Source organism: Zosterops lateralis (genome assembly GCF_965231275.1).
Source record: "Zosterops lateralis genome assembly, chromosome: 5".
NCBI classification, from domain to species: domain Eukaryota; kingdom Metazoa; phylum Chordata; class Aves; order Passeriformes; family Zosteropidae; genus Zosterops; species Zosterops lateralis.
In genome coordinates this window covers 60,084,422-60,108,735 of record NC_139766.1, presented here as the reverse complement: position 1 = coordinate 60,108,735, position 24,314 = coordinate 60,084,422, and the positions used below count along the sequence as shown (strand labels likewise).

General features: G+C 39.6%; 1 protein-coding gene across 3 annotated transcripts in view; it reads right to left on the bottom strand.

The window, feature by feature from the left end:
- Positions 1 to 24,314, bottom strand: part of NR3C2 (nuclear receptor subfamily 3 group C member 2) — a 189,069-nt gene that overhangs the window by 55,005 nt on the left and 109,750 nt on the right. For all 3 annotated transcript variants that reach the window (XM_083861011.1, XM_083861012.1, XM_083861010.1), the window contains one exon: positions 21,500 to 21,639. In XM_083861011.1, coding sequence (XP_083717137.1) covers positions 21,500 to 21,639 — 140 coding nt within the window. The remainder of the gene's footprint in view (positions 1 to 21,499; positions 21,640 to 24,314) is intronic.

Below are 24,314 nucleotides of genomic sequence, written 5' to 3'. Positions count from 1 at the left end.
GCTGGAAACCTGAACACAGCCACATGACAGACTACAAGATAATTCCCTTTTCACGTCGTCAAAGACATGCTGAATGATGTTAGCACAGAAGAGGAACAGAAAAAGCCTGATCTTTGCAAAGCATTTCTGATTCAGTGAAATCACACAGCACTGGAAATCTGTTTAGGATGAAAACCAAGGAAAAATATCTACAAATACCAAAATAATCCTGTTATCGAGTGCAATAATTCTGTTTCTGTTTTGAAACTAGTTTTCAGCTCAATTACTTTTGATTTTAGATTATAACGGATACAGTGATACAGAGAGTGAGAATTAGAGCTTTAGATGATGTTTTGACAAAATCACAAATCTAATACTTTACAGCATTTTCTCTCGCAGCAGGTTTTCAAATTTTCAGTTTGGTTTTAACTGAAATTTTAACTGGATATTTTTGAAGTCTCTAGATGCTGCTATCTGCAGAGGCAGATTTACAAGAGATCAGGTTGCATGCATGGTGGCTAATTCTCCTTTCCCATGCTACAAATCTGATAAGGCATTCTTGACATACTACAAATTTTGTGGCGCTTTAATGGAAAATCTCAACGTACAAGAAATGGTCTAAAAGGTCTGGAAAGACTTTTAAATAAGTGTCATGCAAAAAACCTTAAATTGCAACTGAAATGCCCTTCCATTTTTTGCTGACATGAAGTGGTCAGCCAATCTGCTACTCTGATACACGATGTAGTATCCTGCTCTACAAATAGCTCACTGTTTCAACTGGATTTCAGGAAGCACTCAGTGTAAAATAAGATCTGTGTGAAATATCAAGTTCATTTAAGGGAATGTTTGAGAGTGAGGTGTGGGGGGAGCATTCTGGAATATGGAGCACTGTTATGTTACCACTGGAGTTGGTAACATAAGGATTTCTGAATGACTCTCTGCCTCACAGAGCCATTAACCTTCAGTGAACACGCTACTGAAAATATTCACCTCTACAAAAATATTTGTATTTGCAAGTGTACCTGAAGCCTGTTACACTTTATTTATTCCTCCCAACCTCTGTGTCTGCCCCACCACCCTGCTGATATAATAATGTATCAAACTGTCTTTACAGTAATAACCAAGAGATAACTTTTCCTCTCATAGGACAAACAGAAAAATCAAGATGCACAGCATTAATTCTGTGTTTTGCACCTCCATTTTAAAATCTGCAATTCCAGGCTGACTCCTTCAATAAGATGCATGCTACTTATAAAAGATATCGCTAGAAAAATAGGCTGTTTGTTTCACAAAGTTAAACTTTCCCCAACTCTTGATCTCAGTGAAAATGTTCTGTTAATTTTTTTGTTTTTAAAACTAGCTGCCCTTTGGTTTTTGCAAACATTTTGATGTTCAAGTCTGCTGTGTTCTTCCATTTAGCATGCTCAGCAGATCACAAATTTTATTCTGTGTGAATTACACATTATCTTCAAAGCATATTTTTCTCTTGCATTTTTCATGTACAGTTTACTACAGCTCAGTCTGGAAATATGCTAAATTTATAATAATGAATATTATTATGGATAATAGCAACAATTTAAAATATTGCCAGCACACACGTTGACAAATATTTTCCTCTAGAACTCTGGTCAGTAATAATTTTCTTTTAAAGGCTGCAAACAATACCATTACAAGAGAGCCTTTTAGCACAGTCCCCTGAGATCCCAAACACAGAAATGTTGACCAAAGTAATACCAGATGCTCACCAAAGTGAACTTAAAAATTCTCTGCATTTGTTTGCTGACTTTCTGAGAAGGAGTCTGTTTTACCCTTTGAACTATGTACTTGTTTCCCTATTTATTTTCCTCTTTTTCTCTCTCCATTTGTTTATTTTTATCAGGAATCTCAGCTCTCTGTTACCCAGATAAATCTGAAGAAAGAGGATTAGGGGCTGTAGAAAGAAGATCTGACAATTATAATGAAATTTCACAGTACGTTTACTGTTAAAATACTGTAACAACCTAAAACAAAAAATATAAATTAAGTAGCAGAATGGATATTACACCAATTAAAATCACTATTTCCATGTTTAATTGGATGAGGAGGTCCCTCCAAGTACCATTCTCCAAAGTGGATGCAGAATTTCTAGGCTACAGAGCCACAGGTCCCAGTCCCTTCCAGTTCTTGCTCCCAAAACCCCTAAACAGGACCTGAAAATAAACCTTCAAAGTTCACCCTTTGCTGCTACTCATCCGACCTCAAGAGGTTGAACAAAGCAGCACACAGCAGCAAAAACACTGATGAACCAAAGCTTTGCCTAATTACCCCAAATTTTACTGGAGCTCATCTCACAAGTAAACTCCCCCCAGCCCCCCTCACCCAGGCATGTTGGATCTGACACCTTTGCTGTGGCACCAGAGCCATGACTGCTAGGAGATAAAATAAAGAGATTAATAAATCTGCCATGGTGACAGCCACCATCCATGCCCTCATTTCTGCAGCTTTTCCATGGGAATTGCAATTTGTTTTGCCACAGAAATATATGAAGGGATGACCTTTCACACCGGAATCATCCTAGGTCTTGAACACCTAAAGCCATGGATGACTTGCTCTGAATCTGACATTTTCAACACATATAAAGTTGCTGCTGGGAGTTAAAAGCAAACAAGCCAGGCATCTTTTAAAGCACACAAAACTTCTCAGACACAGAATTCATATGCCAGAGTGACATCTTGAAGGGATCAGAATCTCCTTTTGCTGCAAGGGAATGGATATTCAGGTAAAACTGAATGTGTCAAATTTCAGCCCCAATGAAGGTGGCCACTGAGAACAAAAATGACAAACGTGGTGAAAAAGAACAGAAAAATAATTATCTCAGGACATAAATACTTCATAACTCAGGCATAAATATAATTACTTTTGAAGAGTATTCTGCCTAATTGCTGTAACTGTTATTTCAAAATTTGTTTTGCTCAGTGGTGAAAACTAAAGACCAATTAATATATAATTTATATCCAGAATTCCCCTCTGGATTAGGGTTGCTGCTCCTCCCTGGTATGTATCCTCACCCTTTGCATTCAACTCATTTAAAAAGAAATAAATCAAAAAGTCTATTCCCATTTAACTTCACAAGGGCAGGTCTGGACACAGATTTATTTTTTTTTTAGAGTTCATTTTTCATGATTAGAATTCCGGTAGTACTAAGCAGCTTGAATTCATTTTAGTTTCCTGCAAGTTGCTATTTAATATGATCTCGCATGAAATGAAATGTCATTGCTTGCAAGAAATGCACCAACAGCACGAAAATACTTTGGATTGATGTCCATAAAATACAGCAATTTGTCCATTAAAGTGACAGAAATCAGCCAGGGACAGAGTCCAGTCTCCTCAGGAGCAGCTGTTGGAGCTGAGGCTTGCAGGAGAGGCCAGGGGAGGAAAGAGGTGATGAGGGTGGTGGTCCCTTAGTGCAAAATCATGGTCTGAGCTTAACTGCAGTTCCAGGTGGCTCACAATGTGGTTCTGTACTCTGGAAAAGGTGAGTTTCACTGCTGGCATCAAGATCAATTGTTTTATTGTGGGGAAAAATGACAGTGACTAAAGGCAAAATCTACCCCTCTGAAATATGATTTGTAAGCAAAAATGATAAAATCTGCATTAGGAAAATGGAAATTTTAAAAAGGTCACTAAGATAAAAAGCCCAAATCTGGCCTCTATTTAAGCCAGATTTCCTTATGATGTATTGCACCGCAGTTTATAATTATGAGAAAATAATCCAGTCCTATGCTTTTCCTTACACATGCCAAATTTGTTAGGCTGTTTTGCCATCCTCAGAAGTAACTTTGAAACTGCCAGGCACCAGCATTAAAAGCCTCCCTGAAAATGTGCACTTGTGTCTGAAAACACACAAAGAAAAGATCAAAATGAAAATTAAAAGCAGATGCACTTTATGTACTAAAAGGTTTTTCCACTTTGATAAATGGATTATAATGAAGTGTGGCACCATGTTTCATACAATTTATTAATCCAGTCCCACTTATTTACACTCTGAAACAGCATAATGATTTCAACGTTGGAGCACAGCCAAAACTCACATGCAGAAATAATTAAAAAGTTATGTGGAAAGATTGGTGGTTGCTGGTTTTTGAGGGGTTTCCAAAGAGACAGACGGACTTTGAGTTAACCAGAAGACCTAAGCTGAAGGAGACAAGAAGAAGTATGGAAGTGAACTCACTTTTGAAAGGGAGTAGAGACCTACAAAAGGATAACCAGAGCCTGGCTTGCTCTGCCATTACAGCCTCTCCAAGCCTGGAGCAGCTGGTGCAGAAAGAAGACCTCTCTACACTAGTGGTGATGCATCCAGGGAAACTCAATTTACCCAAGTTCAGGTGTGTATACTGAGTAAAAGGGGAAATCAGGCCATCAGTGTAAGAAATCCCCAAGAAAAATACAGTGCTGGTTGGCAGCTCCCTCCTGCGCACAGCACACTCCTCCTGCCTCCAGGAGCATCCTTACCTCTCACAGTTCCAAGGTAATGGTCCCTGAAGATGCTGAGCCACCCAGCAGGTCAGCAATACTTCCTTTAAAGGGTGAACTACACAAATATGGAAACACCACTGGGAGATGCACTCATGCAGAAAATGTGTTTTATTTATTCACTGATGCACAATGCCCAGTTCATTTCATCCACTACATTTCTTATCCACTAACCCCTCTCTCCCTCTACTCCTCACCTGAATAGGCTGTTTATACAGAGAGCAGGAAATTTAGGATCCAGTTCATTGTTATTATTTGGCAAGATGTACATGATGGAAGGACTCTATACCAATTCTACCATCAGGAATTTCTACAGCAAATTCCTACTGAGGATAAGTGACTGCCAAATTCAGAGTTTATCACACTGTGAAGATATCCTGTGAAGTATCAGAGGGACGTCATTGAAGTAGGAAGAAAGGAGGAGTTGCCAGCACAAGTATGGACAGAAAAATAATACAAAGGGGTGTAGAGAAATTGGAAGCAAAGACAGGAAACAAGCATTAAAACTGCAGTTGGAAAAAATGCTACTGCATGTACCAAGGGAGATATCCAAAATGAAGAGTTGACAAGGCACAGTAACGAAGCAAAATTTGGAAAGCATCACCGTGGAAAGAGACCTAGGAATATGAGGAAAATCTGGATGTTAGAAGCAATGTGTCAGAGGAGAATCAAAAGTGCCAGTGAGACCCCTGGCTTGTTCTGTAGAAGCATTGCACAGTGGGGCAGGCTGGCACAGCAGCGCTCCATACATTTCTTTCGCAGCCACACCTGGAATACTGTATGCAGTTCAGGCACTTCATTACTGGAAGATATAAACAAACTGGAGGAAGTCCAGAGAAGTGGAACGGAAATGATTAGAAGCCAGAGGGACTGATTTACCAAGAAAACTTCAAGTAGCCCTTTTACCCGCCTGTAACTTCTCTGATAATTAGAGACGGGAAACGATAACAGCCTAGTTCAAGTCCCCAGTCACGTGCCTTCAGCCCTTTTGCCTTGGGCACCTAAGCACGTGCCTGGTTTTAAGAATACCGAGTAGCCAAAGATTTTTGACCTGATGAAGAGAATGAGATTAAGCAAAGGAAAAAAAAAATTTAGGCTACATACCAGCAAAATCCTCCCAGGAATTAATTATGACTAAACGAGCTACCATAAAAGATGGAGATTGCGTTGCCTGAAATTTCACATTTTACTGCTGATAATGAAAAGGGTTATTCACATCTAAAGTTTATCGTCCGTAAAACAACAGGACTGTTCAATAAAAGCAGTTTTACCCATACAAGTCTGTGCCACAAGCATATATAGCACCAAGTTATCCTGTCCAGGTAAAGAGACACGACTAAGCAAACATTTTTTACCCCAGACTGTGTAAGCCAGGTGGAACGGTTCTGCAAAATGACAAATTATATCCCAGCAGGAAAGTAACTGGATTAACCTAGCTCCTCACACATTGACATTGCTGTGAAGTGATTTTTAGGAAGGCAGCATTTTATATAACTGTTGAGCTGTCAGCAGGGCTCTACTGAAAGACACTTTAAAAGTCATGTCGAGACTGCCAGAGCCTGATCCAGGGAACGGGCGATTACCATTCACACAGGTTTTGCATGTGATCTGGAAAAAAAACCCTCAAAACAACCAAGCACCCAAAAACTAGCCAAAAACCAGCAAAGCCCAGCTGCAGGCAGCCTGCAAATGAGCCTGCTGGGATCCAGCTTGCTATATATTCTCCAAGCAACATTCCAGGCCAACAGCCATGTTTAGGCAAAAGGATTCCGAAGCCCCCATACCAGCAGGCAAGGCCCCCCAGAAATGTTATCCTAAAGGTAACCCTGTGCCCCCACACCTCCACCTGAAACCCCTTCACCTGGTGCTTGGGCTTCAAATCACTTCTTGATGCTCCAAATAAGCAAAGTGCATAGTTCTACTCAGGAAAAATACCCTAGACAGATTCTTAGTGCATAAATGAGAGACAAAATAGAAGTCTGCAGTGTTTACTGGAAAGTCAGCATTTGTTACTAAAACTGTGCTGGCTATGCATACCTGAATAGCATGCTAGCTGAGGCTTTTGTTTATGCAAGCAATGCAAGCTTTAAGCTACAACTTTTGCAATATTTTTATTAACTCAACATTTTTCTGCAGCCTACATTTAGACTCATAGAATGAGGTAAGAACAGGCATGAAGTCAACAGGTCCCAGCTTCAGTGCATTGGTGCCTTGATTTTACCTTTTTTAAATTTATTTTTATGGTCTTCCTGCAGCACAGTTTTGAAGGTTTGGCAGAAGGTAAAATGACTGTGTGGTTGATCACTGCTTTGACTACATACAAAGTCACACCTATAAGCCTGAGAGTCCTACTGCAGGGATTTCTCCCCCTTTCTCTGTATATGTCAAAATGAATCTGCAAATTGGTTGAAATCTGTCGAAAACCAAATTATCATCAGTGAATATGGTAGGTCTACATATAGTTAAGGTTGCCTGACACTTCTCATTTTAAGACTTCATTTTCTATTGCTTATAACTTTACCACACATTAGCAGTTAGGGCTGAAATTTTCCATGCTGTGTGTCAGCCCCAGGCTGAATTTTATTTTGCGAGAGTAAGAATGTATCAGCTAGAAGCACCGAGCTTAGTGCAAAGTAAGTTTGTGAATAGGGGTAGGGAGGAACATGTTGGTTTTCTTCCGTGTTACATTTTTCACAGACATATTTGAGAAGCTCAAGAGCCTTCACACTTTGAGACAGACCCTTTGAAGCATCACTGCTCTGATACCACAGATGTGCCTTTTGCCATCTCATACATTATCACTTAAAATTATAACGGATCACAGTATAAAATACTGAAAAAGTTGCAGTTTGTACGTGATATGATTTGCAAAGGTTTTGGTGGAGGTTGGCTGCCAACCTCCCAAGCTCCCTTCTGCAAAGAGCACGGACCAGGGCAGAGGGTCTGAGCTGAGCTTGTGCTCCAGCCATCTCTTCCATGTGCCAGGCAATGCTTTGGCACAGGGACTACGTGCAGAAAATCCCCATCACACTCTCTCAAGATGCAGCAAGGCAACAGCTTGGAGGAAAGAGGAATGAGGCACAGGTTGCAAAAGCAAAGGCAAGCAAAGAGTAAGGCAAAAAATAAATGTCTATTAATGCACTGAGCCTGACCTGTCACTCCCATAACTTGATTTTCCTGACTGCTTAGCATTTTTAAAAGAGATTGCTTTCCAAGGAGGATGACACCCTGCTGGCTGGGGTACAGGTCTCCATGTGAGGCAACTGGAGCACCCCATGATCCCAGCTCTGCCTACAAGCTTTCATGATCCCTGGGACTTGACTTGCTGAGTCTATCTTGGGGATGAGTCCAATGCAGCCTGATGCCACCCTCTGCAAGTACAAGGAAAAAAGCTAGTGGCAGCCATAAGAACTTAGACATGCAAAAATGTCCCAAAACCCTGTCCCTAGTAACCTGCCTGGCCCCCAGGTTACTGCTAGCAGACACCTGTGTGGCCTCACAATGCTCTGTCATGCTCCTGTAGAAGAGGAGTGCTGCACCCAGGGGATGGATGTCCCACACATATCCCATCTCACCTCACCCCTTTTGCAAAAACACAACCTTAGAAAGCAATGACAACCCCTGGCTTGTAATTTACATTCTCTGCTTTTCTAAAACTTTGTAGGAAGAGGAAATGGGGCTTTAAGACCCAACTTCTGCCCACCTTGCCATGGGTGCCACTGGCCAGCAGTGACATCCCATGTACGTGAGGCCACAACCAGCAGTAAAACTACAGCCTGGAGAAAAAGAAAATTCAAAGCATCCTTCAGCGTGAATTTGTGACCCAACATCCATCAAGCACCTGCAAGTAAGGGTTACTCTGGCAGTTCCTGTATCTGCAAAAATGAAACTACAGTGCTCGGAAGGGACTCGGATTACTGAGCCATCATCAAAATGTTTGGCCTGGGGAGTTCCAGGGCCACATGCACACGTTGCACTGTGGCTGCAGGAACACCCTCCTGAAACAGGCTTTGCCAAAGTGAACAGTGTTTTCCCGCAAATATGATTACACTGACTTTAATTAGGTAACTGGCTCAGTGGTTTTGATTGTTTCAATTGGGCGAGCACGTGACGGGGATTGATGTATAATTAAGATGAATGCTGAAGATAGGCGCTCACGCTGAAGTGGTGGAGCGGACACATTTGTCGCTGCCCGAGGACGAAAAGGGTAGAAGCACAAGTGGGAAGAGCTCCTCTCCCTGCTCAGCCAGTGATTGCTGACCTCTGTTTTTCATTATTCCTAGGAAGTGGTCAGTTAACCCTCATCATTAAGCAATAAACCGTGACAGGGAGCGCTGATTAATGCGCTGCTCCCCAACAGGGTCAGGCACGAGGAGAAACCCACGGCGGGCTTCTGGCAGTTCCAAATGGCCATTAGTTATAGTTGTGCAAAATGGCATTAACCCAGCTAATCGAGCACTGAATGAGAAACCACGCTCCTGCTGAGGTCAAGGGTTCCCAGGAAACAAAAGGTACACTGTGTTTACATACAGGGGAAAAAACACCTAAAAAAACTTCCCAAAAAATCCCCAGCCCTGACAGGCTGATTAATAAAAATGGATACTTACAGTAAATTTGACTAAACTGTATAAACAGAACACCTGAATTGCACATTTTAACTGAGGGGAAGTCCCAGAGTAAAGGACAAAACAAAGCCAACAGATTGCTTTCAGCAGCCTACTAAAATATGCTCTAGGATAGCTGCTGCACTGCAGCAGGTGGCCCTGTTTAGATCCCTGTCCCCAAAATCCTTCCTGACTGCCCTCCCCTGTATTCAAATTTGCTATTCTGCCCCTTCACAGGCTCAGCCACATCACCCCTGTGTCCCTCAGGCCTGGGCTGTCACACATATTCCTCACATTCCCAAATCTGCTGTTTGTAAACTCTTCTCCCATGAGACCCAGAGAGCTGAGGAAGCACAGAGATCAAATGGTAAAAGCCTGGCAGAAGGACACAAGCTAAACATGCACATGCCAGCTCAGCCTGTGACAAAGACATGGTGGGCCTGAGCACCAGGGCTTTTTTTCTGAACAAGTATCTTCCTCTCACTTTAAATTTAATCTTCCTTTATTAGTCTTGGCAAGTGCCACTGTAAGGCGTGACCTCCACTTCTGGAACGGGAGAAATGTTTTTGCTGTGGCCTGCTCTGTGCCCCTTGCTGGATACCAGAGGCCCTTCTCCCCTCCTCTCCTAAACCTTTGTCTCTGATTCCAGCTGAAATCTTAACACTTGTCCCACAACTGGATAGAAATAACTTAATTCTGAGGATTTCCCTCATTTTTTCAGTTGACAACCTTTGTTCCAAGTGAAGCCTCCAAGAAATTCCCAGGCATACTGATTTTAGGATTAAGGATTGCATAATCCCCATAATGCACTTGCATATGGATTTTGGATTAGCCCCACTTGCATTATCTGGCAATACCTCAGATCCACCTTTCCCTGCAGAACCTGAGTGGGCACCTTGGGCTGTAGAAACACACACAGTATTTCCCACCTCATTCCTTGTGGGAAACAGGTGTTCTTGCATCGTGAGCTTGTTATTGAAGGCTTCAAGGACACAAAGAATGGTGACAGTAACAAGGACTTTCTCACTTTCTTTGTGGAATGGTAATAGAAAGTACAGCGAGTGTGAGAATGGCAATAGGAAGGGCTGAAATGAATTTCAGAAAGATGATACTGTCCTTCAGTTTTCTATTTCTGGAACATTTTCTAACTCAATGGAAAAAGGGATGCTCAAGTAAGCAAATTTACCCAAATGCTGTTCAAACCCCCTCTGCTGCTCAACCCTCTTTTGTCTCATCACAGACCTTTTAGCATGTACTAATACATATGTTTTGCTTGTGCTTTTTGTGTCCTTCATTTTTTCATAAGCTTTCCACGAAGGATCTTTTATTATTAAACAGTCAATGAAAGATCTCATCCTTGCCATATTTCCTCTTCCTACTTTGAAATGAATAATTAACATGGAATAATTGCTAGGTATTCCTTCTAAATTTCTTACATGGAAGTGCATTCCTTCATGAAACAGAAGGGAAGCAAGAAAAGATGCAGCTCGGTGTAAACCACTGTGTCCAAGTGCTTGCACTATTTTCCAGCACCATAATTTATTTAATAAAGCTGTATGCAATGTTGCTGTATTAAAATATAGTGTGCTTGACAGATTGCCTGCTGCCCTACATTCAGCACAGAGTTACCTGCATGATGACAGTGCAGAAGAATGGAATATGAAATACTACTTGCAGTTCTCAGGGCTCTATAAACCACTTGAACATCTAGAATTCAACTGCCTGGCTGTTTACACCTTGCATGAGAAGCCATTAACAGCCACTCTCCCCCAAAAGAAATGAGTGTAGAACCTGATAGCACCATATTCCTGAAACTATCTCTATAGGAATACTCTCTTCCTGTTACCACTAAAAAGACTGCAAGTAAAAGGCGTCGTTTTTAAAGTAGGTTAGTGTCTTTTCATTATCCTTTTTTAATTTTATGAATAGTTTAGTATGCCAGTGCACACAACCTAAGAAGTACTTATTATTATTTTTTCCCAACAGTCCATCATTATCATTCTGTTGTATCAGAGAAAATTAGCACCTATCGCTTACATAATTTCAAGCAGTATTGTTAAGAGTGGAATTTGCATGCATGATATGGTGTATAGGCTAACACAAGTCCATTTGCTAAGTCCACGTGGTAAAATGGATGAATAAATAATTGAATGCTTAGCTCCAAATATATAATTATTCTTAGAAAAAAAAATTAGAGCACGAGTCTGTGAAATACATATAATAATACTCATCCACAGCTAAACACCCAAGACAAAAAATGTCCTTTCAGAAATGGAATGATATAGTTAGATTCCTAAAATGCTTACAGGAAACTTGCATAAATGCCCAAGTTTTGAAAGTACAGAACAATTGCACTTCTTCCCCAAAGGCATTAGCTTTAAATTAAAAAAGCTGTTCCAGCCTAATCAAGAAGAGGCTTATCAGAGAACTTGTGCACAGCATGCAAAAGGTTTGTAAACCTTCAAACCACAATTTGGATAGTTCCTGTTCAAAACCCTTCCAGCTTGGTTTTCCAGCCCTGCTCCCACACATGGCATCGTTCAGTCCTCCCTGGGAAAGCAATGTCACCTTTTCTAACACCACCCCTCACCCTGCTCTGGAATCAGCCTGGCTGCTGTGATGGCGTGGGAATTGTTTGCCGTATGTCCCCTTCCACCACACAGGACCACATCAGTTATTTGCTACGTGAGGGAGAAGGTTTTGCAAGTTCCCAACATCAGGTCTGGTCCTCCTCTGTCCTGGAGAGCACCACAAACTGATTTCCAGAGGAAGCAAAATAAACAGGCAGAGTACAAATGAGGGAAATATGCTCCAGTTCTTCTGCCTGGTAGCCCAAAGTGAATGTAAATACACCATGAATGGCAAATGAGTAGGGAAAATGTCACTATCCTGGGTAGGGTTTTCCGCAAGAATTGATAAGAATTAAAGGCAAATGAAATTAGATATAAAAATCTGATACAAATGCCTTAATGCTGAAAGTAATGACACCTTTTCTGGAAAAAGTGTGAAATGTTAAATTACAAGAATAAAAAAATATTCCAAGTATTTGCCAGAATATTCAGTAACAAGCAAATGGCAATGCCTTTTGTTGGCATCTTGCAAGAGCAGTCCAAAAGTTTCAAAGCAGCACACTTTTCTTCAAAACCACCATTACGCTCTTTTTCTGTAGTATGGACATCACATTGTGTTTTAAAATAATGTATCTGTCTTTCTATTGCAGAAACTATTCCCATTTTGGCATTTTTCTCACCCTGTGACTTGTCAGCCTACGTTCCGAATCTCTAGAATAAATTTCTAAACCATAACCTTTCCACATTTATTTTCTGAGGCACTTATTTAGCCCTTTTGAATTTCTTCAGACATTCTTTTCCAGGCGGGAGGCACCGAGTAGTTTCATTAAACAGAAAAACCTACTGCCTAAAGCAGTAATTCCATTACAGCTTTTTGCCCTTATTACTGGTCCTCTGCATTACTATTGAAGTAAATCTGTAGATGGACCTTTTTTAAAGTTATGATTTAATAAATCAGGAAAAAAATCTGTTAGGAAGACTAGAAGGATGCAGGAGTCACTTCCGTCTTTAAGAAGAGCAAGAATACGTTTTTGTTTTTTTTAACGGAGAGGATGGTCAAACAGGTTGCCCTGAGGAGTTCCCACTAATGGAAGTATCAGCATGTACTAGAGAAGCAGCATTACAGCCTTCCTAAATTCACTCTAGTCAAATGGTTTAGGCACCTATCCAAGCAGCTTTCCTAGGAAGCACCACCATTATCCACGTTCCCTGCAACCTAGGAACCTTGCTCTGGATGCTGTTGCTGAACAGGTAAGAAATCTTAGACTTCCCAGCACCTCAAACCCTGAATTCTGATCTAACTCTCCATATCTCTCACTACATTACATCTTACTCCTAACACCCTTGGCCCTGCCTTGCCAGACCTCTAGCTTACCCTGGAGACAATGTGGATGTTGATTTAAGATGAATCAGGACCCAAGTCAAAAGGACTTCTGTCCTTGGAGTCCACATTCACATGCTACTGACAACAAAGTACACAAAGGATTACAGAGATTTAAAGAAGAAAGAGAGGAAGGGAGAAGAAAGTCAATGCATGAGGCAGGTACCCTGGAGAACTAGCATCTCCTTTGCCATGGACTTTATAATAATAAGCAAGAAAGAACACTAATTATCCTCCCTGTTTCCTGAATATCCAGCTTGTGATCCAGAGTCTGATTTGCAGTGGTTTAAGTGACCATAGCTGTAAGTAAAATCAATGGGAACTGCATTTTGGACATAGTAAAAAATGCCAAGTACTTCTGCCCTTGAGGTCCTAAAATATCCTAAATCATGAACCCCAAATCAGTGGGTATGTCTGAGCTTAATCTGTGCCTTATCTCCTCAATTGTAAAATAAGGGTAATAACCACTCATCTCATAAATTAAACAATGCTTGTGAAGCACTTAGATATTAGTGAAAGCGCCACAAAAAAAGCTTTGTAAGAAATGAGTAATTATGTATTCTGAGCAAGGGATGAATAGTAATCAGCAGTGAAGGCACAGGACCATACATGGAGCAACGAGAAGAATATAAGATATTGAATAGCTGCTCATTAATTGAACACTATCCAATCTGTTCAATGAACAAGGCAGAGGTGTAATGGAAAAAGCTGTATGGGATTGTGTAATTAAGGCTGAATTAGGAATCATTACATGCGGTGCACATGAACAAAAACGACACAGGCCATGAACATTCATTATTTTCATATTTAGTGACGATTTTGGAAACTTGATAATTTTTTCCCCATCCTCAATATATTTTAAAATTAGCAAACTTTAAAAAAACCAACCAGCTGAAACCCCTGAGACCCAGTGTTGCACCTAATACAAAAAATCCCCACCGAGGAGCACTAATTCCAAACTGCTTGTTTCTACTTGCCCTAAGCATAGACAAGGTACATCCAGAAGCCAAACATCATCATCACTCTTGAAATAGGTGGGAACGGACTGCTAACTCATGTTCCCTATTTTAGGGCCCTGGATTTGGCAACTCAACAGTGAGAAATGGCACCAAATAATTTTGTAGCTTAAAAATAGGTAATATATTTTTGGTCTAACAGAATTTTCTCTCCTTCAACAATAAGGACCTGTGGGCTTCAATGCTGACCATGGGACATTATCGTTTCTAAAAAACCTGACAAAACTGCCTCTGTGGAAGTCTAGGCATCAAACCTAACAGAGACACTCCCAAACTTCAACAACCTAAAACTGTGCTCCAAAAAAAGGATGAAATCCTGGCTTCATTTAAAGCAATGGGAGATTTGCCATTACCTTTCCCACTCTATTTATATCCGAGATGCTAGCAGATGCCTTGTTCCCTCTGTCTACAACAGACAGATCTGTATGTACATTTTCTCTTTCTTTTTCTTTTTTTTTGGTCTGAAGACTGTTTTCCCATCCCCTTATTTAAAATGGGATTAGGAGGCACAAAAAGATGTTTTGTTTCTAGCCTTATATACTTATTTTCCAGTTTTATCTATTAAGAATTTCTTTCAGTCACGACACTGCAAAATTCCTTATCTCTAACATTGGAGTGCTGAAGGCCTCTTGCAGGATTATCCCCTTTTGGCTTTTAACTACTTATCCTGAGACTTGAAGAGTCTTTTCAGGCTTGAAAAATTTTCAGGAACTTGAAGGCTGTAGAAGGGAAGTGCTATTTGCTCCTAAAAGTTAAAATTTTAACACTGCTCCTAGAGACTGCCAAGGCAGGCAGATAACAGCATTTTATAAAGTAATATCTCTTAAGAACCACTACCATAGCTGTAAGGACTTAAAGCACCTGATTAAGGATGTTTTATGATATGTCACATGTTTTATGCTGTCTGCTATAGATCTTGTCAATATATTTCTGTTCAAGAGCAAATTCCAATTTAAATGTCTGCTCATTATCCTTTTATCCGCTTTAGTTATCCCTTTAGTTGCATCGCACCAGGCATCACAAACCAAAACAAAAACCCATCAGCAAAGACCTGATGGGGCCTGGGGGTACCCACAGAGGTGTAGCTGGGTAGAATGGAGTTAGTTCCAAAGGACTTCACTCTCCTGAGCTTTTTTTTTAAACTCAAAATGAGAAAAGTATTGCAGGAGATGGACATTCATCTCCTAGTTCAAGTACAAAGCAATTCTGCCTTATGCAAGATCTGAACACTTTACATCAATTTTTACAAACTGAAATTCTCTATTCCTGTGAAGATTTAGTCATTCCCCATCATTACAAATGGAATATTCTAAAAACGTATTAGTTAGTCCACCCTCTCTATTACTCACACTTCCTCCATTTTTGGAGTCAGTTGAAGTCTCCAGTCTCACCAGGATACAGCATTAACCAAAAGAGACCTCTGACTTATCCTTTATTATCACAAAGAACTAAATTATATCATCAGCTACTTCTCTTATGAGCAATTTCCAAGTACGCACTTAAATCCTTCTTACTCTTTTCAGGAAAGTGCCCCCATAAAAGTCCCTCTTTTTGGTGGTTTACAGCATTCTCAAAATAGCAAACTAACTAATGGGATTTTTACCCATTTACTCTTATTGCAGTACAGTTCTTAGTTCAAAATAAATTCTCCTCCCTCTTGGTTGCCTATTCCTCAACTGTGAAATATTTATAGACAGCAATCATGTCCCAACTCAGACTCTTTTTAGGTAGGCTAAAAAAAGCTAAGAGCATTCAGTCACCTGACATAAGATAAATTTTTATTTCCCAGATCATTTTAAAAGCTCTCATGTGTTTACTTGACTCTGAATCAAGCTGTCTTTAACATGCTGGTGACCAGAAGTATACTCAACACTCCACATAAGCACTCCCAGCATCATTATACCATGGCACTGTGAATACTTCCCTGATGGCTTGAAGTACTTGGTGCATCTGAATTTTACACATCCATTTTGTGAAACTACACTATGCAAGTGGCGCAGCCAACTTGGAACTACTACCTAGAAGATGAATTTCCCAGGAAGCACCCTGGAAGTCTACCTTTCCTATAGGAAAAAAGATCCATTCCTTTTTAAAGGAAAAGGCAGTTGACGTATTCAAGAAAATGCTAAACTAATGGCCAAAGCATTGGAACATTTGTTATCCAAATATTTGTGGCTACTTTAAATCAGCATGGACTGACAGGGCCATTATCCCCCTCCAGGAAGACTTTGACCCACTGGGATGTTACTCTATGTTAAAAAAGAAAGCAACAATAAATTACTTCAACTGGGATCCCTGTCACATCATATGAATGCCAAAATTTCCCTGCCCTTAACAGGATGTAGAAGGTAAGCATGTAAAAGTCTGCACAGTGATTGAATTTGTGGCAATGGAAGGCTTCTGCCCAAGATAAACCAATCCCACCACTGCACCCATGTCCCATTTACTGGATATCTGTGCTTGTGCAGGCTGGCTATCACCTACTGAATATATTATTTTACAGATGAAGCAGGCAAGAAATTAATATTCATAAAACAAAGAACAAAAGACAAATGACAGAGTGCAAGAAAAGAATAGTTGCATGCAGCCCTGTGCGTGCGTTTTTCAAGGCTAGACAGCTGCCCATATTTAAATTCTCATCCTCATACTCATTTATCCCTCTCCACAGCAACACCAGCTCACACAGTAAATAAGTTACCCGCAAAAAAACTGCAAATGTTGGGAAGTCTTGGGGGAGGGAAGAAATTATTAATGCTTTTGGAAAGGAATGAATGCAGATTTTCAGCTCCCTTGATATAAAATATTTTTTGTATCATTTTCACAGCTATTAACCAACTTATGTTCTTTGTGGCACTGCAGCTGCTAAGCCCACTCACTCTCTGCTTGTTTTCAAAGCAAGGCACTCCATCACCTTAGTGGTTCCCAAATCTGCCCCCTCCTATCTGAAATGCTACCACATTATGTCTGGTCCCCTGGTGTTCCACTTCACATTCACCTGAATGCATCCAGCATTTTCTACTGAACATTGCACAGTGTTTTACATACAGGCCACATATTCCAAAGAGCCAAAAGGAAAGATTTTCCTCACATTTCACCTCTCCCCAACTTTAAAATATTCAATTGCAATATATGTTTGATCCTTTATTCTTTCCTTTTTTTCTTATGTCTCAACTCTTGCTGCTTAAGTTTTTTTGGTTTTTTTCTCTCCTTTTTGGGATCCCATTGCAAATTTTTATAGCACCTTCCTCCTACCAGTCTCAACTCCAAGCCCTCAGTAACTAAAGCCAGCCTGGAGAAGGAATGAAGACTTCATTTCACAGAGCAACACTGCCTGCCAGAGCTAAACCCAGGAAAATTCCTTTTCATGTATCTATGAAAGCACGGAAGGCTGGTGGCAGCTTCAAACCTATAATGCCTTAATTATTTAAATTTTATTTTACACCTATTAACCATAGCATATCAAGTAAGAGTAGCAGCTGCTACATGAATTTGACCAGCTCACTTGCCCTCAGCAGATCACCCATCTGCTTGCTCTTCACCTAATATTTCTGTTTGATAGGTTGTAAAACAGATTCTTGCAACAGGTCAGGAACAGAGTCAACTTCAAATCCCACATAAAAATTTCTATGAAAACATATGGACATCTGTACTGAGTGGTGTCAAATTTAGAGAGGCCATGGACCTTAGGAAAGTGGATAAAAGGAAAATTACAGCCTGTTATGGAAAAACACTGACTCCATCGTAGTGAATGAACAGAAGAGTGGAGAGTGAAGAACTGTATGCATAATTAATTACAGTAATACAGACCTACAAAATTCATGGGTGCAGACACTGCAAAATGGTGTGCAGAACGCCTGTTATGTGTCAATTTCAGTTTCATACAGCATAAAAAGTATTGTTTTTTTAAATGATCAATATGGTAAACTCCCCTGTTCACCAGTAGCATTCTATAAAAAGTTATGGTAATTAGGCAAATTATTCAAGAGTTATGTATGTTACCATTTCTCATACCTTGAGAAGCTTTCCACTTCAACTGAAATGAAAACAAAACCAAAACACAAGGGAGGCACACAGAGAGAACCTTCAGTGTCTCTTCTGCTAGGAGCTTATCAAACCTTAGGAAGTTCTTTCACTTACAGTGCATAGGAAAAGCACCTGTTTCTGAAAAAACAGGTAGGATTTCTTTGTTCCTACACTGCTCACTTAGGGGCACAGCAGGTTTGCTACACCCAGGAGGCATCAGATCAGACTGAAAAGCTTCCTTCAGCCAGATTATCCCTTCGCTCTAAACTGGCAAAAGTTCAGGTGAGAAACAAACCCCATAACCCTAGCAACTTCTGTTGTGCCTGTGTTTTTACTACAGAACTGAAGAGAAATCTATTTTTTAAACTTAAAATTGAAAAACTAGCTTTAAGGTTAACCTTCTGGAACAGAAATCAAGAACAGAATCTAATCTTTACTGAATTATCCCATCTTTGTATTTTAAAAAACTGGACAAGCTTCCCTATAACTGGTCCAATATAATTTTTTAATGCTCCATTTTAAGTACCCAAAAATCTCCAAGCAAATATGCAAAATAACTGGAAGAAAATGGTCATTTTTGCTGTAGTCTTTAGCACCATATGGAGATGAAAAAATGCTTTCCTTTTTTCTTACTTCCAAGCCAAAGGAAGAATAAAAGATTAGCAACTTACGAAACAATATAAATTTTGATTTAGGAGAGATTACCTCATACTTGTCTGGAACTTGAACAAATGAAGACTGAAAATGCAGAGCACAGGCAAGAACAGCTGTGATTTCTGACTTCAAGCCTATTACTCTCCTTAGAGAAAGCTGCTTCAGTGGAAAAAGAGAAGACAAGCCTGGCCAGGTGCTTTAGATTCCCTCACAGTACAGCGTATTTTCAGCATATGACTCTATTTTGATCATAAATTCAAGTTCAAATGACTTTAGAACTGGCCATATCTGTAATCGAGGAAAAAACCCATAGAATAAAATTAACCTACGTAAAAATATCTTCTAAATGTATATAGCTAAACTTTTGCAGTGACACCATTTACCAACACTTTTACAGTCTAAGGATTTTTAGTGTTTGCAAGGGAGATCAAATTTACGTTAATGACAAAGTCACGCTTCTTCAAATCAGCCTCCTGTTCATCAAGTCAGTCATCAAAAGGTCCATGCCTGCTTGATATTAAAACTAGTACTTGGATAATTTTCAGCCTTGGATTTAAAACCATCTGAAATTACTCTTGAAATTTCACCAATAAACCCATTTTAATAATTTTTTGGTCTACAGCTCTCTCCTTCTCATAAATCCATCAGACATTTCCTGAAAGTTCCAAAATATGATTAACTGGGAATGCAACTACCAGATTCATAATTTGAAAGGCCAACTTTAGTCTCTTTGTTCTTCTTAGTTTCTTGGTTTTAAGTTCCAATACAGCTGTTATTTTCTGTTACAATTCCTCTGGTTTTGTAGGATTTCAGAGGAGCACAAAGGAATTGGCACTCAAAGGCTGTTCAAGGTGTGCTGACAAAGTCAGCAATTCCAGCTGAGACCCAAAAAGCTGGGTGGTGTGCAGAGTTCTCTCTCTCCAAATCCCTCCTTTCTCTGTTTCCATGCTTTTTCACCCAATTTGTTTCTCCACTTCACTGACTGATAGAGGGGCTGAGTTGGAGAAGACTTTAAAGGTCTTTGCCAAAAGCAGGGACATCTTCACCTGAGGAATGCTTAGTGGATCATGAAAGAAACATCTGTGTCCCTGTGCTACAAATATTTAATTGTTTCAATTAGTTCAAATAGGAAACCTCAGGAGAAGGTGTTTTACTGGTCCTGTTACCAACTGAAAAATTTAGGATGGCTCTACAAAAAACTTCTCATCACAAAACTACCTACACAAACTTTTATATTTATATGGATAGTGCCAGGATGTTTGAAGCCAATATGTGTATTATGTTTTTGCTATGCCCTTTTGGGGCTAACACTCTACAATATATTAAAAAAAATGATGCTACTGGTAGCATCAAGAGCTCAGTCATACGCATACCAAGAAGTCTAGACAGTGTTCACATACCACTGGTAGGTACATGTATGTTACTATAATGACTCTAAAAAATGTATTTTAAACTAATTTAAAACACATCAAATTTTTGTGGATGACAGGGTAGCTTTCTCTTTCATTTTTTGATTTTTTTTATTTTTGCTTAACTTGCAAACATCCAGTAATTATCAGTTTTAATTACATTTTAAAACTGTATTTCTATGCTTGATCAGAGAATAATCCTTTCCTAGTAATTTTGGCTTCTGAGGCTTGGAAACACAGTCTTACTGCTCTGTTAACTCCTGAAGGGACTCCTCAGAAATTTTTCATAAATTCCTGTAAATCTGGATGGGAACATCCATCATACTGTGTTGGAATGGTCAGCAAAAGAGATCCAGATGTGGACAAATAATACCTTGAAATTACAGTGATTCAAGACAGGAGAGAAAGCTTTTCTGGGAAGCAGGAAGGAAGACAACAGAAGGTGCTGTCACCTCACACAGCATGCGCAGGTATATGGAAAGCTTCACCACCACCACCACCTGACCAAAAAGTATCTTCTCGTGATTCAGGGGTCAGCTCAGATGTGGAAGTCTGAAGAGCCATCCATGATGTGGTGTGGAAGAACACGGAGGAAATCACTCACCCAAAAAAGGGAAGGTTTTCCAGTTCATGTGCTATATCAAACAACTAAATTCTCAAGAAGTTGGGGAATGAGAACATCAAGGTCAGCTACTGCACAACTGTAAGAGAAGATGCTTTCAGCAAGGGGAAACCTTTTCCATGCCCTTATAACTTTGAGAAGTTAATTTCAATTAGATTGACACTTTTGATGATAGATAGATAAATAGATTGATAGACATTACACAAAGTCTTGACTTCAATGACGCACAAGCCCTCCAGGTCTATTTAACAGGGAACTAAATCCTTATTGCCATCAGAAGTAGATTTAATGATCACAGAAGAAATTAATCACACCTCACACTACCTCACTCTTCCCAGTGCACAAGCTGGACACCATATTAAGAGCGTATTTTTTTCCTTCTAGGTTTTTTTTTCCCATGAAGATAAATCAGTAAGTAACTATCTCCTAGTTCATCTGTAGTTGTAAGAACACTTACTCATCAGCAAAGAATTCCAAAAGCCTATATGGTATTTATGCCCTTTGCATTCCATGAACTCTTCTTATCAGATATTAAAAAACTTTTTTCCACTTGAAGTTGCTTACAAAGTTTGTAAAGGTGACGCAACTTTCTTTTTTTCATATTAACAACACAGAATTTTACCAACAGCAGAAAACACATAGGAAATTTTATATGTGTGTATATCTATATTTCTTTTTAAAAAAAGAATCGATTTTGTCATTTGTGTTGATTTTTTTGTGTTTTCTTACCTTCTACTGCTCTCTTGAAGAAAACTTTACAGCTGCCACATGTAACCACCCCATAATGACATCCAGATGCCTCATCTCCACACACCAAACACACTTTGGAAGGTCTTGAAGATCCAGTTGATACACTTCTCAGTGAAGAGCTGGAGTGAAAATAATCAAACAAAACAAAACAGTTATGAATATTTCAAATCATACCAACCATAATATAAAGTTCAATTAAGAATTTATAACAGGTATATTGCTCAAGGCACTGAACAATTAGGAAACCACAACTCTTTCTGGCAGTGCCTGGCTGAATACACAAATTGCTTTAATTAGTAAGCGCAATATTTTTATTGTCTGTTTTAAAACACCCATAATATATCAATGTTAATGTGAGAAGTTACCACAAGGGCAGTGGAATTTATCAGTAGCAGATGATTAAAACTGAAAATAAAAAACAAACAAACTAACAAACCACTCTGGCAGCAACCTGGCAGCTATAAATTTTCTTTCTGTTTCTTTATTTGTTTGAAGCCTTCACAGCTAAGGAGTACCTGTAAGGAAATCTCTAAGGCCATTAGATGAAATAGTGCAGCAAGGTGGTACGTACTCCCCTGCCTGTGCTCCTGCTTACTACTGCAGTAGTCCACGAGCTTATTTCTAACATTCCTGTAACTTAAAACTACTTCCAATGTAGTTTTGAAGCCTTTGCATTCTGCCAGTTCAGAAGATCCTCCCATATGCCTGTAGGTGCCAGAAAAGCAGCACTGGAGGTTCAGACCATCCTGAACTGGAGTGATGCACCTTGCAAGCCCTGCTTCAATCATCTACCTCTGTCTTAAACTACAGGGCACATTTAGGAAACATTTTCCACTGGCAACTTTCAAAGACAATGCTTTTCAAAAACAAGTCATATTTCATGGTCCATGCTTCCTTGGAGAAGCATGCCAGATCCTGAAGGAGATGAAAGCTTTGGATCCCTCCCATGTCTCCATGTGGCTGGAGAGAGTACTTCCTTCCACACAGCCTCCCTTCTCCAGGTAAACGTGACTTCTTGCCTTTCTTACATGTTATCTCTCTGAACTCTGCCAAACAACTACAAAAACAACCCTGAAAGACTTCACACCGGTAGGGAAATTATCAGGTAGTTTGAACTGCAGGTCACAGGTTATTTGTCCATCAGCCAATGTGACACAAAGTCCACAGGTAGTCTTAATTCAAATATAAGATAATGAGCTTGCTTAAGAAATCTCAACTATGAACCCTTTGCCTTTTTCCAAATTTCTAACTTCCTTTAAAGAGGTATGCAGAGGCCAAGTGATTTATCCACAGGGCACAGCTCAAATGTCACTCCAAATGAGGGACTGCAGCTCTCCCGGCCTGCAGCTTTACTGCAGCACCAAATCTAAACATCTGCTTAAATGACAGTGTTCAGCTGTTAATCAAAATGTTCCAAATAGTATTCCTGCTCTCGTCTGCTCGCTAGTCTGTTAGATTTACTAGTTTTAGTCCTTGTGCTATTTATGCTCTCATTACATAACATCACACTACTTGATAATTGCTAGGTGATGGCATTAGCTCATCTGTTAAGAGAGAAAGCCTCACCAAATCCATGTTAAAATAAGTTCTGCGTGCTCCAGTCACAGTCATACCTGCACACATTGCATTAATTTACCCTCAGGAAAAGCAACTTTTCCAGGATTTGCCAGGGCTGTGCTAGTATTCAGCTCTAATGTGTTAAGGCAAAGAACAGGATTTTCTCCCTGCAGCACGTTCCATACTACATGAAAAAAATTAGGCCTCTCATTAAACAAAATTCTTCAAAAGGTATCTACTTTCTAGAGAAAATGCCAATAACCTGGAAAACTAACCTTGAAAATTCTCTTTCTTTCATTGCAAACATCAGTATTCTGCCTGAGAAGAAGAAGGGAAACACTTCAGTTCTGACATAAGACCAAAATGTCTCAGGGGATTTGTAATTTTGATGCTGCGTGTTCCCATTTCTTCATAAGACTGGCAAAAACTTTCCTAGCCTTCCTACCCTGAAAGAGGTCAGTGCATTTCTTTTAATATCTGATAAAGAGGTAATTTTATTAGAGAGCTTTTCCTGTAGAGAAATGGAGGTTTCCAGGGTATCACAGCAGTGTGCATGATTTTTATTTTTATACATATATCCACGCACATGCTTCTCTATATATACATACTGCATATCTATATATGTAATTATGTATTATTTTTAGTTGAAAATAAATTGTCATGTAGGATTTGCAGAAGGTGGGAGAGCCTTTTTTTAGATACAAGCTACCCTACAAAATTGCACTTTCACAGAATTATTAGGTTAAAAAAAAGTCAGCAAAGACACATTAAGACACCAGTTGATCCACGACTATTATTAAATGCCTACCTAAGACGCAATCTACAGCATATTTTATACAGTGCTCCTCTCCACTGAAGACTTGAATGCAACTGGAAGGTACAGCCTGAATACAAAGTATGTATTCAGCTACTCAGCCACAGCATCACAGGTGGCAGCTTAACATTCTGGAATTAAATCGAATTAACTCATTCTTTTATTCAGTTTAAAAGTTAAAGCACAAATGAGGTTTTCATTCTTAACAGGAATATCAAAAATGGAGTTGTTCTCAAATACTTTACTTTTACATTAATATTTGCTGTTAGTCCTTCAATCTCCTCCAGCTTGTGCCAGCTCTGGCTGTGATTGTCTTCAATGAACAATGTTTGGCTTGTTTTTAAAATCTCTTATGTTCTCTTTCACTCATGCTATACCAGACTATTAGCCAATTCAAAATGCTGTTGTAATACCTCACACAAA